An 18,856-nucleotide genomic window follows, 5' to 3' on the forward strand; every position below is an offset into this window, starting at 1 on the left:
TGTGGCCTGCAATTTATCACAATATACTCTACTTCAGGCGAGCAAAATCTAGAGACTTTCTTAGATTTCGTGTACCAGCTGTTTACAAATATGCACAGGTATCCCGCTAGCTGAATATCCATGTCGTCATTCAGCCACGATTCCGTGAAACATAGGATATTACAGTTTTTGATGTCCCGTTGGTAGGATATTCGCGATCGTACCATGTCTAATTTATTGTCCAATGATTGCACATTGGCGAGTAGTATTGACGGTAATGGCAGCTTTCCCACTCGCCTTTTCCGGGTCCTGACCAGGCACCCGGCTCTTTGTCCTCTGTACCTGCGTCGCTTCCTCTTGCAAATAACCGGATGTCGGCCCTGTGGAGTGTTTGGAGAATGTTTTATGCGTCGCCCTTGTTGTAGATTTTGTTTGGTCTAATCCGAGGTGAGTGATCGCTGTCCTGATATTCAAAAGCTATTTTTTGCCGTAAGATACGGTTGCAGAAACATTATGTACAAAACAAGTTACAAATAACGCGAAAAACCCCCATATAATCTCACAATTGGTTGGGCACCGGTAAAAACTGCTGCCATTTCTTCCGCCGCCATTTTAAACAACATTTAAGCACGCACAACTTTTATGTTTTTTATTTTTCTGAATTTTTTGAAACAAGTACATTTTTTCATTTCACTTCACCAATTTGGACTCTTTTGTGCATGTCCATTGCATGAAATCCAAATAAAAATCAATTTAAATTACAGGTTGTAATGCAACAAAATAGGAAAAACGACAAGGGAGATGAACTCTTGCAAGGCACTGTATTACCTCAACTAACCGGTCGCCCCGCACATTGACTCTGTACCGGTACCCCCTGTATATAGCCTCGCTCCTGTTATTTTATTGATGCTCCTTAAGTATTTTTATTTAAAAAAATAATAATTTACATTCAGTTTATTTTAGTAAATACTTTAACACTTTTTTCCCCTAAAACGGCATTGTTGGTTAAAGGCTTGTAAGTAAGCATTTCACTGTAAGGTCTACTACACCTGTTGTATTCAGCTCATGTGACAAATAACATTTGATTTGAAATACCATTGTGTTCTCTACTCTGAATATCTGGAAACAACTGTCAGCATTTTACAATTTTTGCACATTCTCTTTTAAGCCCCATTTGTAACAACCATCTATTTATACCCTCCAAGCTTGACCAGGCTATTGTTTGTGGCGGGAGAGAAAGTGGTATGTTTCAAAAATTAATATTTTGATGGGACCTTTGCCAGTTTGAACTATCTTGTAGCTAAATGTAATTGGCCTCAATCAAATCTTTTCCGCTATTTCCAAGCTTAAAATTTGGTTCATTCTAAGTTTCCTACCTTTCCTCAATCACCTCCTGACAGACTATTAGCAGGAATCCTGTCGCTCCCGCAGATTTGGGGAGGTCTGATCTCGGGCCTATACAATGTTATGCTCTCCTCTGAAACCTATCCCATCAACAAAATAAAGACTAACTCGGGAAGAGAACTTGAACTGACGATGACTGGTGGGAAGAGGCCCTTCTTCGGGTTCACTCCACATCTTCCTTAACTCGGTTACATTTGAATTCAGTTCAAAGTTTTCTGTATATCATTTTTTATACATTTGCAAAAATTCCGAAAAACACATTTTCACTTTGCCATTATGGGGTATTGTGTGTGTATATGGGTCAAAATCAATTTTGAAATCAGGCGGTAACAAAATGTGGAGTAAGTCTAAATACATTTCCTACCTGCCAATGTGACTGACTGATTTCAATGTGACGTAATTAACCTCTGAACAGAAGTCAGAGTGTAAGATTGTGACTATGCCTCTTGATAGATTGTACATAATAGCTTTGTGTGATTAAGGAGAAGTAGAATGAGGCGTTAAGTTTCTGGGATACTTTTGTATAGAGTTTACATTGACATTTTAGTAATTTAGCAGACTCTCTTATCCTTTTTCGCACTGGTTCCCGATGGGAATCGAACACACAACCCTGGCATTGCAAGCACCATGCTGTACCAACTGAGCCACACGGGACACCGTTAGAGTTACAGTGAAAGTAGAGAAAAAGGTTATTGCATACTAGGGCATGTGTGGTTTTGGGGAACTGTCCGTTAGAAAGCTTGTGACTGGAAACCACAGGGATGCTCCATGGCCTAACAGCAGGATGATAAGAGGAAGTGGCGCCAACAGCGGTTGAGACTGTCACAACTCCTGGGTCATGGTTTGCAGATTAACCTGTCTTAATAAGGGTCAGTGGAAAGTGCTGTGTCATGTTAGTGGAAAACTACTGAAGTATACTGTATCACTGTATAGGCGGGGGAGCTTTGCTTGGATATAAGAGTGCTGTGCCACTCGAAAGGCGCGTAATCAGCTGTTGCATCTTTTGGTATTAAACAATTTAACTTCACTCTGAGTTGACTCGTGGTAAACAAGTTCATTGCATATTGAATAAAACGTATCACTATGAATGACGAGTTACATAGTACTCTATATAATCTGAGTGATAAATCACCTGGTAATCTACATACCTTAAGTGGCTAGTCATCTGGTACTCCATTATACTCTGAGTGACTAATCAACTTGTACTGGAGATTCTTCATTAATCTTGCGTTTATGTCCAGGACTAGGGTTAATCAGTGTCTGGGAAACCGCCACTATAGAGCCTAAATGGCTAGTCACCTGGTCCTATATACCCTGAGTGACTACAGTAGTTACATGTTACTATATACACTGATTGATTAGTCATCTGGTATTCTATATAGTCGAAGTGACTATTCACCTACTACTCTATATACTCAGCGTGACTAGTCACCTGGGCCTGGTTTTCCCCTCATATTTTCCCTTAAGGTTTCCTTAACTTTAAGTCAGTTGCACAAAACATTTGAAGGTGAATTTCACCCTTAAATTAAGTGAAAGGTTAAGGGTGGCCATAACATCCCTTAACTGCTTCATTTAGTATGGATATCAATGTAAACAGCATTTGTGAAGGTGAATGTGTCATTCACCCTATTCCAATGAAACTACTGAAAGAGCTGCTTCCTGTGCTTGGCCCTCCTATGTTGAACATAGTAAATGGCTCCCTATCCACCGGATGTGTACTTAACTCACTAAAAAAGTGGCAGAAATAAAGCCTCTCTTGAAAAAGCCAAACCTTTAACCAGAAAATATAAAAAACAAAAAATCGGCCTATATCGAATCTCCCATTTCTCGCAAAACTGTTAGAAAAGCTGTTGCGCAGCAACTCACTGTCTCCCTGAAGACAAACAATGTATACGAAATGCTTCAGTCTGGTTTTAGACCCCATCATAGTACCGAGACTGCACTTGTGAAGGTTGTAAATGACTTTTTAATGGTGTCAGACCGAGGCTCTTTATCTGTCCTCATGCTCCTAGACCTTAGTGCTGCTTTTGATACCATCGATCATCACATTCTTTTGGAGATTGGAAACCCAAATTGGTCTCCACGGACAAGTTCTGGCCTGGTTTACATCTTATCTGTCGGAAAGATATCAGTTTGTTTAAGTAGATGGTTTGTCCTCTGACAAATCAACTGTAAATTTTGGTGTTCCTCAAGGCTCCGTTTTAGGACCACTATTGTTTTCCCTATATATTTTACCTCTTGGTGATGTCCTTCAGAAACATAATGTTAACTTTCACTGCTATGCGGACGACACACAGCTATACATTTCAATGAAACATGGTGAAGCCCCAAAATTGCCCTCCCTGGAAGCCTGTGTTTCAAACATAAGGAAGTGGATGGCGGCAAATGTTCTAATTTTAAACTCAGACAAAACAGAGATGCTAGTTCTAGGTCCCAAGAAACAAAGAGATCTTCTGTTGAATCTTGATGGTTGTACAGTCATCTCAAATAAAACTGTGAAGGACCTCGGCGTTAGTCTGGACCCTGATCTTTCTTTTGACAAACATATCAAAACTGTTTCAAGGACAGCTTATTTCCATCTACGTAACATTGCAAAAATCTGAAACTTTCTGTCAAAAATTGAGAAAAAATAATCCATGCTTTTGTCACTTCTAGGTTAGACTACTGCAATGCTCTACTTTCTGGCTACCCAAATAAAGCACTAAATGAACTTCGGTTAGTGCTAAACACGGCTGCTAGAATCTTGACTATAACCCCAAAATTTGATCATATTACTCCAGTGCTAGCCTCTCTACACTGGCTTCCTGTTAAGGTTTTACTGCTAGCCTACAAAGCATTACATGGGCTTGCTATTACCCATCTTTCTGATTTGGTCCTGCCGTACATACCTACACGTACGCTATGGTCACAAGACGCAGGCCTCCTTACTGTCCTTAGAATTTCTAAGCAAACAGCTGGAGGCAGGGCTTTCTCCTATAGAGCTCAATTTTTATGGAATGGTCTGCCTATCCATGTGAGAAACACAGACTCGTTCTCGACCTATAAGTCTTTACTGAAGACTCATCTCTTCAGTAGGTCCTATTATTGAGTGTAGTCTGGCCCAGCAGTGTGAAGGTGAACGGAAAGGCACTGGAGCAACAAACCGCCCTTGCTGTCTCTGCCTGGCCGGTTCCCCTCTCTCCACTGGGATTCTCTGCCTCAAACCCTATTACGGGGGCTGAGTCACTGGCTTACTAGTGCTCTTCCATGCCGTCCCTAGGAGGGGTTCGTCACTTGAGTGGGTTGAGTCACTGACGTGATCTTCCTGTCTGGTTTTGCGCCCCATCAGGCTTGTGCGGTGGTGGAGATCTTTGTGGACTATACTCAGCCTTGTCTCAGGGTAGTTAGTTGGTGGTCTGTTTATCTCCCTCTAGTGGTGTGGGGGCTGTGCTTTGGCAAAGTGGGGTAGGGTTATATCCTGCCTGTTTGGCCCTGTCTGGGGGTATCGTCGGACGGGGCCAGTGTCTCAACCCCTCCTGTCTCAGCCTCCAGTATTTATGCTGCAATAGTTTGTGTCAGGGGGCTAGGGTCAGTCTGTTTTATCTGCAGTATTTCTGCTGTCTTATCCAGTGTCCTGTGTGAATTTAAGTACTCTCTTTGGAGTATTTCTCCTGTGTGAATTTAAGTTCTCTCTCAAGACAGCAGGTGTGGTAGCCGATCATTCAGAGTATCTCTATGAAAAGCCAACTGACATTTACTCCTGAGATGCTGACCTGTTGCACCCTCTACAACCACTGTGATTACATGAACGTTTGAACATCTTCTGTTCAAACAGAAGATAATCTCCACCCAGCCCAGCCAGAAGAGGACTGGCCACCCCTCATTGCCTGGTTCCTCTCAAGGTTTCTTCCTAGGTTCCTGCCTTTCTAGGGAGTTTTTCCTAGCAACCGTGCTTCCACACCGGCATTGCTTGCAGTTTGAGGTTTTAGGCTGATGTAAGAAGGGCTTTATAAATACATTGATTCATCTGCTCGGGTTACAAAAGGAAAACATCAACCAGCTAGCTATTTAGCTAAACGATGGAAGGTGCACAATCCATGGCACAATCCTCTGCAAGAAACATGTTTTTTTATCTTCTGAAGCAATTTGGTTATCCTGTCTTGATTGTAGAAGTTTTATTTGGCTCTCACAAAATTAAAGGGATCTCTTTGATGAGACGTTTAGTAAGTGAATCAGGCCGTCTCCATGGTAAACAGATACTCTTTCTGTCATACATGCCTTCAAACTACCGTAAAGCCCCTTAACTATGCCTTTACCAAAGGAAATATTTGAGGGGCTCTAGGCTACACCTTTAAACAATTCCCTTAGGTAAGGGAATATTATTCCTCAACTTTTAAGATGTTTTATGCAACCGGGCTCTGGTATTTATATCATCTGATTGACTATTCACCTACTACCAGTGTTGTGTTCGAGACCAGCTAAAGCGAGACCGGAGCAAATTGAGTCCAAGTCAAGACCGAGGAGGGGGACAAGGGGACTGAGACACAGTCAAGACCGAGACCAGAAAAATGCAAATCCAATTCAAGACCATGATAAGAGCTCCAAATGTCCAGTATTTTTGTGTTCATATTTTAAAAGAACATATGGATTCTTTAGACATTCAGAATAGTGAAAGAATGCTGAGGTAAAATAGAGCCACTGTACAAATTATTACTAACCCAAACACAGTAGGAGCAATGGGCCTTCTACACCTTCAGAGAAAGGCTCAGGATTTATAAAATAAGTATAATAATTATATTTTTTCATATTATGTTAAGATTTAATCTCTTCAGTTTTTGTTGGAAAGGAAAGAATAAAAAATACATCTAATTAGGATTTTTCTTTGCTGGTCTCTGGGGAGATAAAATCTAGCTATCAAGTCAGCCATTAGCTAGGACATCAGATGCTAGATAGAAGGCAAAGGTTAAGTTTCAAATGATCAACTGGTAAGTGTAACTGAGAATTTTTTTATTGCAGATCGCCTGCTGTTAGCCATTTCTTTGAAAATAACTTGTGTGAAACATTGTTGCATTTAAACTTTAGGTCACCGGTTACTTTGTGGAAAATGTTTTTTTTTGCAATGGGAAGTAATAGTTGTACATTTCGATTGGGAAATGCTTAGCCTATTGGTTGTGTTTTTGTATTCTTATGATTGGGACCTACTGGCTTATTATGTTAATGTGAATGGACTGCTTATCCTTTAACATCATGCAGTGCGTGACTGTGGTCTTTCCATCAGCCCTATGCAGTGGTGTCTGGAGAAGTGAGTAAACTCTAATTTTGCCAAAAATGGCCCACCCAGCGAAGAAAAGGCACCCTGTTTGAAAAATCCAGTTTTTTTTCACTCTCAAAATCACACCTGTGTCCACCCAGGCCCACCCATGCCTACGCCTCTGATGCAAACAGACCGAATTGGTTATCACAAATAGCCTACTAACCAACACTTTGGACCAAACTTTTTCAATAGCTGGTTTGCATACCCATTGTTACCTTAATTAGCATTTACTGGTAGACAGCGTAAGTTGAAAAGTATTTCCTACCCTACCGGCTACCGAAGTCATTATTCGGTGAGCTGCTCCATGTCAAAACCAGTTGAGCTGAGCGTTCTTGCTGCCTGCAAATTATATTCCGCTGAAACTTGGCTGTGTGTGCGGCACCCATGTCAATACATTTCACGTGCTTTGCAATTGTGTAGGCTACTTTATGGATGATTTCTCTATTGTACTACATAATTGATAAGTCGTACACCTCCACTACACTACTTTGATACGCATCAGTGGGGATTAAGAAGTGAGTATACGCAATGCCCATGGAGAAAAAAAAGTGGGTATATGGCTCATACCTTATACCTTATACCGTATACCCTCCACTAGAGCACTGGACCTTTGTGTTTTACAAAAAGTGTACTCTCATACATAAGTGCGCTGGTATTACGGTTGCTGTCCTTTCAGAATCACGAACCTCGTGATTGTTAAGTTACAGCCTAATTCTAAAATGTCTATATTTTTTTTTTTATCAATCTACACACATAATGACAAAGCGATAACTGTTTTTAATACATTTCAAAAATGTCTAAACCTAACAAATACCTTATTTACAAAAGTATTCAGACCCTTTGCTATGAGACTTGAAATTGACCTCCGGTGCATCCCATTTCCATTGATCATCCTTGAGATGTTTCTACATCTTGATTGGAGTCCACCTGTGGTAAATTCAATTGATTGGACAAGATTTGGAAAGGCACACACCTGTCCCACAGTTGACAGTGCATGTCAGACCAAATACCAAGCCATGAGGTCGAAAGGATTTGTTCGTAGAGCTCCGATACAGGATTGTGTCGAGGCACAGATCTGGGGAAGGGTACCAAAAAATCTCTGCAACATTGAAGGTCCCCAAGAACACAGTGGCCTCCATCATTCTTAAATGGAAGAAGTTTGGAACCACCAAGATTCTTCCTAGAGCTGGCCACCTGGCCAAACGGAGCAATCGGGGGCGACAGGTACTGGGAGACTAGTCAGGATCGAGGGAAAGATGAATAGAGCCAAGTACAGAGGGATCATTGATGAAAACCTGCTCCACAGACCTCAGACTGGGGTGAAAGGTTCACCTTCCAACAGGACAACGACCCTAAGCACACCGCTAAGTCATAGCAAATGGTACAACAGTAAACATTAGGCCATAGCAATGGTACCAAAATAAACAGACATGCACACTCCCAAGGCAGGTGCATGTCTAATGGTGCTTAAAACTTATGGATTAGGGGGCAGCATTTTCACGTTTGGATGAAAAGCGTGCCCAGAGTAAACTGCCTCCTACTCAGTCCCAGATGCTAATATATGCATATTATTATTCATATTAACCATTCAGAATTTTTTTGTTTTGAGGTCACTCTCTTTTCAATGGGTTTTCATTGGGAATCCAGATTTCTAAGGGACCTTCTGGCAGTTCCTATCGTTTCCACTGGATGTCAACAGTCTTTAGAAATTGGTTGAGTTTTCCCTTTGAGAAATGAAGAAGTAGCCATGTTCAGAATGAGGCTCCAGTGAAGTGTACTGTTAGTTAGAGGCGCGTGACCAGAAAGCATGCTACACATTGTTTCCCTCCGGTATTGAACACAGATCATCCCGTCTTCAATTCTATCGATTATTTACGTAAAAAAATACCTAAAGTTGTATTACAGTAGTTTGAAATGTTTGGACAAAGCTTACAGGTAACTTTTGTAGTAGTTGGACAAGGTTTTTTTTACTGGATCAAACACGCCAAATAAATGGACATTTTGGATATATATAGAAGGAATTAATCGAACAAAAAGGACAATTTGTGATGTTTATGGGACATATTGGAGTGCCAACAGAAGAAGCTTGTCAAATGTAAGGCATGAATTATATCTTTATTTCTGCGTTTTGTGACGCGCCGGGAGGGTTGAAATATGATGGTCTGTGATTGTTTGCTGGGGTGCTATCCTCAGATAATAGCATTGTTTGCTTTCGCCATAAAGCATTTTTGAAATCTGACACGTTGGCTGGATTCACAACAAGTCTAGCTTTAATTTGGTATATTGAATGTGTGATTTCATGAAAGTTGAATTTTTATAGCAATTCATCACTTCCGGGTTGGAGGGAGTAGTCGCATTCCGCTTCGCTCCACAGGTAGTATTACCATTTCATTTTCATTTTCATTACAGTACAACGGTTTGATTTGTTTGATCTTAGCTAGCTACATAGCCGTCTTTGTATCAAACATAATTGTGTAGTTGAGGTTCGCTAGCCAGCTATTTTCGTCCTAACGTAACGCAACGTAGCCAACATTGCTAGCTAGCCACCGAATAGCAGCATTGTAGAAACGAGTGCATTACAACGGAACGACTTGATTAGTGTAGTGTTGGCTGGCTACACAGTTGTCTTTGCTATCTTTGATTGTTTGATCTTAGCTAGCTACTTAGCTGGCTACATAGCCGTCTTTGTATCAAAGATAATTGTGTAGTTATTGAGGTTCGCTGAGGTTCGCTAGCCAGGTATTCTCGTCCTAACGTAACGTAGTCAACCCTGCTAGCTAGCCAACAAGCCACCGATTAGCAGCACTGTAGAAACGATTACATTACAACGGAACGACTTGATTAGTGTAGTGTTAGCTAGCTACATAGTTGTCTTTGCTATCTTTGTATCTAAGATAATTGTGTAGCTTTGAGTAATTATCGGTTAGCTAGCCAGCTATTTTCGCCTGCCGCGCTGCCGTCCTCCTACCTAGCCAACACTGCTAGCTAACACTGCTAGCTAGCCAACTTCTACCGAATAGCAGCACTGTAGAAACTTACATTACAACGGAACGACTTGATTAGCGTAGTGTTAGCTAGTTGTCTTTGCTGTCCTTGTATCCAAGATAATTGTGTAGTTTAGAGAAATTTAGAGAAATTGTCGAGGTTACCTAGCCAGCTTCACTTTCAATAACACAGCCACTGCTAGCCAGCCTACTTCACCAGCCAGCAGTACTATATCATTTTTAGTCAATAAGATCTTTTATTTTATTTTTTTGCAACGTAAGCTTAACTTTCTGAACATTCGAGACGTGTAGTCCACTTGTCATTCTAATCTCCTTTGCATTAGCGTAGCCTCTTCTGTAGCCTGTCAACTATGTGTCTGTCTATCCCTGTTCTCTCCTCTCTGCACAGACCATACAAACGCTTCACACCGCGTGGCCGCGGCCACCCTAACCTGGTGGTCCCAGCGCGCACGACCCACGTGGAGTTCCAGGTCTCCGGTAGCCTCTGGAACTGCCGATCTGCGGCCAACAAGGCAGAGCTCATCTCAGCCTATGCGTCTTTCCAGTCCCTCGACTTCTTGGCACTGACGGAAACATGGCTCACCACAGATAACACTGCTACTCCTACTGCTCTCTCTTCGTCTGCCCACGTGTTCTCGCACACCCCGAGAGCTTCTGGTCAGCGGGGTGGTGGCACCGGGATCCTCATCTCTCCCAAGTGGTCATTCTCTCTTTCTCCCCTTACCCATCTGTCTATCGCCTCCTTTGAATTCCATGCTGTCACAGTTACCAGCCCTTTCAAGCTTAACATCCTTATCATTTATCGCCCTCCAGGTTCCCTCGGAGAGTTCATCAATGAGCTTGATGCCTTGATAAGCTCCTTTCCTGAGGACGGCTCACCTCTCACAGTTCTGGGTGACTTTAACCTCCCCACGTCTACCTTTGACTCATTCCTCTCTGCCTCCTTCTTTCCACTCCTCTCCTCTTTTGACCTCACCCTCTCACCTTCCCCCCCTACTCACAAGGCAGGCAATACGCTTGACCTCATCTTTACTAGATGCTGTTCTTCCACTAACCTCATTGCAACTCCCCTCCAAGTCTCCGACCACTACCTTGTATCCTTTTCCCTCTCGCTCTCATCCAACACTTCCCACACTGCCCCTACTCGGATGGTATCGCGCCGTCCCAACCTTCGCTCTCTCTCCCCCGCTACTCTCTCCTCTTCCATCCTATCATCTCTTCCCTCTGCCCAAACCTTCTCCGACCTATCTCCTGATTCTGCCTCCTCAACCCTCCTCTCCTCCCTTTCTGCATCCTTTGACTCTCTATGTCCCCTATCCTCCAGGCCGGCTCGGTCCTCCCCTCCCGCTCCGTGGCTCGACGACTCATTGCGAGCTCACAGAACAGGGCTCCGGGCAGCCGAGCGGAAATGGAGGAAAACTCGCCTCCCTGCGGACCTGGCATCCTTTCACTCCCTCCTCTCTACATTTTCCTCTTCTGTCTCTGCTGCAAAAGCCACTTTCTACCACTCTAAATTCCAAGCATCTGCCTCTAACCCTAGGAAGCTCTTTGCCACCTTCTCCTCCCTCCTGAATCCTCCTCCCCCTCCCCCCCCCCTCCTCCCTCTCTGCAGACGACTTCGTCAACCATTTTGAAAAGAAGGTCGACGACATCCGATCCTCGTTTGCTAAGTCAAACGCCACCGCTGGTTCTGCTCACACTGCCCTACCCTGTGCTCTGACCTCTTTCTCCCCTCTCTCTCCAGATGAAATCTCGCGTCTTGTGACGGCCGGCCGCCCAACAACCTGCCCGCTTTACCCTATCCCCTCCTCTCTTCTCCAGACCATTTCCGGAGACCTTATCCCTTACCTCACCTCGCTCATCAACTCATCCCTGACCGCTGGCTACGTCCCGTCCGTCTTCAAGAGAGCGAGAGTTGCACCCCTTCTGAAAAAACCTACACTCGATCCCTCCGATGTCAACAACTACAGACCAGTATCCCTTCTTTCTTTTCTCTCCAAAACTCTTGAACGTGCCGTCCTTGGCCAGCTCTCCTGCTATCTCTCTCAGAATGACCTTCTTGATCCAAATCAGTCAGGTTTCAAGACTAGTCACTCAACTGAGACTGCTCTTCTCTGTATCACGGAGGCGCTCCGCACTGCTAAAGCTAACTCTCTCTCCTCTGCTCTCATCCTTCTAGACCTATCGGCTGCCTTCGATACTGTGAACCATCAGATCCTCCTCTCCACCCTCTCCGAGTTGGGCATCTCCGGCGCGGCCCACGCTTGGATTGCGTCCTACCTGACAGGTCGCTCCTACCAGGTGGCGTGGCGAGAATCTGTCTCCTCACCACGTGCTCTCACCACTGGTGTCCCCCAGGGCTCTGTTCTAGGCCCTCTCCTATTCTCGCTATACACCAAGTCACTTGGCTCTGTCATAACCTCACATGGTCTCTCCTATCATTGCTATGCAGACGACACACAATTAATCTTCTCCTTTCCCCCTTCTGATGACCAGGTGGCGAATCGCATCTCTGCATGTCTGGCAGACATATCAGTGTGGATGACGGATCACCACCTCAAGCTGAACCTCGGCAAGACGGAGCTGCTCTTCCTCCCGGGGAAGGACTGCCCGTTCCATGATCTCGCCATCACGGTTGACAACTCCATTGTGTCCTCCTCCCAGAGCGCTAAGAACCTTGGCGTGATCCTGGACAACACCCTGTCGTTCTCAACTAACATCAAGGCGGTGGCCCGTTCCTGTAGGTTCATGCTCTACAACATCCGCAGAGTACGACCCTGCCTCACACAGGAAGCGGCGCAGGTCCTAATCCAGGCACTTGTCATCTCCCGTCTGGATTACTGCAACTCGCTGTTGGCTGGGCTCCCTGCCTGTGCCATTAAACCCCTACAACTCATCCAGAACGCCGCAGCCCGTCTGGTGTTCAACCTTCCCAAGTTCTCTCACGTCACCCCGCTCCTCCGCTCTCTCCACTGGCTTCCAGTTGAAGCTCGCATCCGCTACAAGACCATGGTGCTTGCCTACGGAGCTGTGAGGGGAACGGCACCTCAGTACCTCCAGGCTCTGATCAGGCCCTACACCCAAACAAGGGCACTGCGTTCATCCACCTCTGGCCTGCTCGCCTCCCTACCACTGAGGAAGTACAGTTCCCGCTCAGCCCAGTCAAAACTGTTCGCTGCTCTGGCACCCCAATGGTGGAACAAACTCCCTCACGACGCCAGGACAGCGGAGTCAATCACCACCTTCCGGAGACACCTGAAACCCCACCTCTTCAAGGAATACCTAGGATAGGATAAAGCAATCCTTCTGCCCCCCCCCCCTCCCCCCCCTAAAAGATTTAGATGCACTATTGTAAAGTGGCTGTTCCACTGGATGTCATAAGGTGAATGCACCAATTTGTAAGTCGCTCTGGATAAGAGCGTCTGCTAAATGACTTAAATGTAAATGTAAATTTGAATTTGGCGCTCTGCATTTTCACTGGATGTTGGCCACGTGGGACGCTACCGTCCCACATATCCCAGAGAGGTTAAGTAATACAAACCTATGCTCCTAATATACGTCTAATGAACCTCACTGGACTAGGTAATGGCTTCCCTTAGCCTAATGACCTAGACACACATATAGAGTGCACTTATTCTGCTTAGATGTATAATGTGCCCACATGTACTGGAAAATTCCCAATACTAGTTATGTGGTACTCCATATGATGGTTCCTTGTTACTTACCAGGTAGGAAAGTCGGTGGCAGTCTGTGGTTACATGGACGATGATGCAGTTCTGGAAGACTTTACACCCACACACCTGGCAGAGGTAGAGGGGGGGCTGGCCGTGACTGTGGCACTCGATGAGTGCACTCAGACCTGGGGGTGGAGGGAGAACTAACAGTGTCACCCCAAGGCTTATAGATTTCATATTTCACAGGGCTTTAACAATAACGTTTATCTCTGGGAAGAAGGTACAGGACAATCTGTAGCACAACACCTTTATAGTCATCTCTGAATCTCAAAGGACAGTCCAGACCAAACAGTATCAGCTAATGAGACAAGACAAAAACCACAACTTTACAAAAATATTTAGAAGGACATCAGGTTGGAGTGTTCAAAATGTACCATCGTACAGTTGTTTTTATTTGGTAATCAGGCTAACTAGCATATATTACTCTCGTGGATGTACGCATGTAACATAACTGGTATCGTAGCATCTTTCAACAGACTGTGGGATGCGACCACTAACGAGGAACATTGTTCCGGTCTGCAGATTGTCACAACTTTTGTCAACTTCGGATGGATAAATCACAATTTCATAGGTGTTCGATCTTTCAAATTTCAGAAGGTGAGGGGACATTTGGCCAATAGACTTGCCCGTAACTTGCAAAGAAAGGGGAGTGGAGCTACCACTCCGCTTCCACTAATCGTTCTAGTATATTTTCTAAACACTTCTGCAAGAGTTACTTTTTTTAAATATATATTGTTTTGTAATTTCTTTTGCCCCTTTTTATCCTCAATTTCGTGACTACGATTGTCTTATTGCTGCAACTCCCAAACAGGATAGGGACAGGCAAAGGTCGAGTCATGCGTCCTCCGAAACATGACCTGCCAAACTGTGCTTCTTAACACCCGCTTGCTTAGCCAGCTGCACTGATGTGTCAGAGGAAACACCGTTCAACTGACGACCGGAGTCAGCCTGCAGGCGCCTAGCCCGCCACAAGGACTCGCTATAGCTCAATGAGCTAAGTAAACCCCCACGGCCAAACCATCCCCTAACCCGGACGACACTGGGCCAATTGTGTATCACCCTATGGGACTCCAGGTCACGGCCGGTAATGACACAGCCTGGGATAGGGATTTTTTTGGGGGGGGTATGCTTAAAAATGACAGGATGTTAAATTCCTTTTTCGCTTTCAATGTAGTAGAATTCACAGCACACTTTTGGGGAAGAGAAGCATCTTTTCAGACCCACAGGTGATACAGACTGTTAACATCTAGTGGAAGCCATAGGAAGTGGAAGCCGTAGGAAGTGAATACTCATTCATATCTCGCTGTGATTTCAATGGGATCTTGGTTGAAACTCAACCAGCCTCAGAATTTCCACTTCCTGTTTGGATTTTTTCTCAGGTTTTTGCCTGCCATATGAGTTCTGTTATACTCACAGACATAGTTCAAACCGTTTTAGAAACTTCAGAGTGTTTTCTATCCAATATGAATAATACTATGCATATATTAGCAACTGGGACTGAGGAGCAGGCCGTTTAATATGGGCACCTCTGTGCACCTTTCATCCAAGCTACTCAATACTGCCCCTGCAGCCATACGAAGTTAACAAGATTACCTTTAAAATGGTATAAGACACATGTATGTCTGAGGAATTTTAATTATGATATTTCTGTTTTTTGAATTTGGCACCCTGCACTTTCACTGGCTGTTGTCATATCATCCCGTCAACGTCTTATGGCTGCAATCCCGTTAAGAGACTCCATGTGTAAGGCTGCCACATGCAGTAACTGTGTAATGATAGGGCAGGGGGAACTGGGGAGATTAGGGAGGGGAAGGGGGGGGTTTACAGGGACGGTTTTCTGGGTGGGAAAGACCAATGGGTGAGTTTCCCTGTGGGTCCTGCTTTTTGTTACACATCCATGGGCTTATCAACACTAAAGATAACAATTATATCATTAATATAACATTTCTTTCTGAAAAACAATGGCAGCACTAGCTGTTCTCTTTTGGAATTTGAAAGGCCTAAATTGTCCTACCACAGTTTCCTACCACTGTCGTGACATCCAAGCAAGAAACTATATTGATATAGCAATGCTCCAAAAACACACCTGCTCCATTAGGACCTGCTCCATTAGGACGCAGATAGAAAGCAGAACCATTTGTACAAAATGACTGCTTTTTCATCAGCCCCAAACAAAATTGGTTGTGTAATCATAATGATGAATAAGAAGCTCAAAATCACCATATTGGGTTAAGGCGAAGACCAAGAAAGCAGAAACTGACTTTATTACTGTACTGTGTATGCTCCAAATTCATATGATCCTATTTATTTTCATTCTCTGAACAGCATAATGTTAGAATTAACTGAATTCCATCTGGATATTGGGACAGACAGGAATGCCATTTTGAACACGCGGGACAAATCTAATATAACCAACTACAATCCAGGCTCTCCAACATATGCCCTCTGATTACAACCTCATTGATGCCTGGCGAGCACATAATCCAAAAGCAAACGAATACACTTTCTACTCAAATAGGCTTAAAACATTCTCCTGAATCGATTTTATATTATCTACACCTCTATTTTCTCAAAAAAAAAAGAAAAGAAATTTGACATATGAACTTGTCCGATCACCACGCCTACTACTACCACCAATTACAAAATGTCAGAATCTCCTAAAAGAGCCACAAGATTGCGTTTCAACGTTTAAATTTCTACAAAATCCTACATTCTGTGATCAATTTGAAATCGAACTAAATACATTTATACTGATCAATACAAATTCCGTCGATGACCCCCAGATTGTATGGGAGGCCACCAAAGGTTTGATAAAAAATAATGCAACCGCATTTGCATCTGGGTTGAATAAATCACAATTAAAAAATAAATGATCAGAATTGGAAATCTTAACTGCGTTAGAGCTTTCTCAACAAACACTTTTTTCATACCAGGTAGCTATTAGCACACACATCCATGGGTCGCTCCTCTTTTCAGTTCGCTGCAGCTAGCGACTGGAACGAGTTGCAACAGACACTCAAACTGGACATCTCAATATCTTCATTCAAAGACTCAATCATGGACACTCACTGACAGTTGTGGCTGCTTTGTATGATGTAATGTTGTCTCTACCTTCTTGACCTTTGTGGTGTTGACTTTGCCCAATAATGTTTGTACCATGTTTTTGTGTCGCTACCATGTTGTGTTGCTACCATGCTGTGTTGTCATGTGTTGCTGCCTTGTTATGGTGTTGTCTTAGGTTTCTCTTTATGTAGTGTTGTGTCTCTCTTGTTGTGACGTGTGTTTTGTCCTATTTTTAGATTGTATTTTATTTTATTTTATCCCAGGTAGCTATTAGCACACACATCCATGGGTCGCTCCTCTTTTCAGTTCGCTGCAGCTAGCGACTGGAACGAGTTGCAACAGACACTCTAATAGCTACCTGGTCCCCGCAGGAGGCCTATTGCCTTTTGGTAGGCCGTCATTGTAAATAAGAATTTGTTCTTAACTGACTTGCCTAGTTTAATTTAATTTAATTTTTTATTTAACCAGGAAGGGCTCATTGAGATTTAAAATCTCTTTTTCAAGAGCGTCCAGGCCAAGATAGGTAGCACCAAGTCATTACAAAAATTACAGACAGACAACATGAAAAACTACAAGTAATCTAGTAAAAACCCTTGAATTCACAAGAGTATAACAAAATCAAAAACAGCAAATTAAAAACATTGACAGGTCAGGGAATCAGCCTCAAAATCCTTCATCAGTGATTTAAAAACACCAATCGGGACAAGTTCTTCCAGTTTAAAATTATTTTGTAAGGTGTTCCAAGACGATGGCGCAGAGTACATAAAATACCTTTTACCAAATTCAGTTCGGACATTTGGAACAGTTAGCAGGATAAAGTCTAGCGAACGAAGAGAGTACCCACCACATTTTTTATTTTTTTATTTTATTTTTTATACTTTGTTTTTAATTGTAGGAACACAAAGAAAGTACAAGTAAAATAAAAGAACAAAAATGATCTGGCAGTTACAGTGCACTTCATTCCTTCATCATCATATCATCATATTAGTTACATTAGCATCTTTGAATTAGACCTTTTCCAAGTATGAAACCCATTTCTCCCAGTATTCCTGACCTCTCTCCTGTTGAGTTCTTAAAGCAAAGGTCATACGCTCCATGTGGTGTATTTCTTCTACAATGTCTATCCATTGTGTCACTGTGGGAGGGTCTTTTTGTAGCCATTTCCTAGTGATAGCCTTTTTACTGGCTGCCAGTAGGACCTTCAAGAGGTACTTTTCTCTATTGTGTAAGTTATCTTGTATTTCACCCAAGTACAAAGAAATGAATGTTTGTTCTATGTCAAATCCCATTATTTTTCCAATGTTAGATCTTATTTCTCCCCAGTAAGTTTACCCACCACATTTCTGAACAATAAAAATGCCCAAATAAAAAGGTAGTAAACCCAAAATAGCTTTGTAAATAAAAGTATACCAGTGACTGAGCCTACGAGTGACTAGAGAAGGCCAGCCAACCCTGGTATACAAAGTGCAGTGGTGCGTAAGGGTTTTGCAGTTTAAAATAAATCTCAAAGTGCCATGGTAAAGAGTGTCAATTGATCTCAAACACTGAGCGGAAGCATTCATATATAAAATATCCCAAAAGTCTAGTAAAGGCATAAATGTAGCTGATACTAGCCTCCTTCTGGCTTCAAAAGAAAAACAGGCCTTATTCCTAAAATAAAAACCCAATTTCAGCTTCAATTTTTTTGTAAGTTGTTGAATATGCAATTTAAAAGAGAGGCCGTCATCAATTAGAATTCCAAGATATTTATATGAGGTTACAACCTCAATCTCCTTGCCCTGACAGGTAGTAATAGGTGAAAGGTTCAGAGGTCTAATTCTTGCAGTAGAAAACACCATTAGTTTAGTTTTGTCAGTATTGAGGATAAACTTCAATTGACACAAGATATGTTGAACAGTATAAAAAGCAGTTTGCAAGTTCTGGAAAGCTTTTGTAAGAGACGAGGCACAACAGTAAATAACAGTATCATTAGCATAAAAATGAAGTTGTGCATTTTGTACATTTTTGTCTAAATAATTTATATAGTGAATAAGAGAGGACCAAGTACAGAGCCTTGGGGCACACCATTCAGGACAGACAATTTAACAGACATAAGCCCATCAAATTGAGTGGACTGAGTTCTATGAGACAGATAGTTAGCAAACCATGCAACTGCATGCTCCGAAAGACCGACACTCAACAATCTCTGCCTTAGTATAGCATGATCAACTGTATCAAAAGCCTTAGAGAGATCAATAAAAAGTGAGACACAGTGCTGTTTTTTGTCAAGGGCTCAGTGATATCATTTAAAACCTTCATGGCTGCTGTAATTGTGCTATGCTTCTTCCTGAAGCCCGATTGGTACATTGATAAAATAGAGTTAGTAAATATAAACTCTT

General features: G+C 42.9%; 1 protein-coding gene across 5 annotated transcripts in view; it reads right to left on the bottom strand.

Moving 5' to 3' along the window:
• Nucleotides 1-18,856, bottom strand: part of LOC129819896 (uncharacterized) — a 103,253-nt gene that overhangs the window by 40,241 nt on the left and 44,156 nt on the right. For all 5 annotated transcript variants that reach the window (XM_055876583.1, XM_055876582.1, XM_055876584.1 and 2 more), the window contains one exon: nt 13,407-13,540. In XM_055876583.1, coding sequence (XP_055732558.1) covers nt 13,407-13,540 — 134 coding nt within the window. The remainder of the gene's footprint in view (nt 1-13,406; nt 13,541-18,856) is intronic.

This window comes from Salvelinus fontinalis, chromosome 22 (genome assembly GCF_029448725.1).
Source record: "Salvelinus fontinalis isolate EN_2023a chromosome 22, ASM2944872v1, whole genome shotgun sequence".
NCBI classification, from domain to species: domain Eukaryota; kingdom Metazoa; phylum Chordata; class Actinopteri; order Salmoniformes; family Salmonidae; genus Salvelinus; species Salvelinus fontinalis.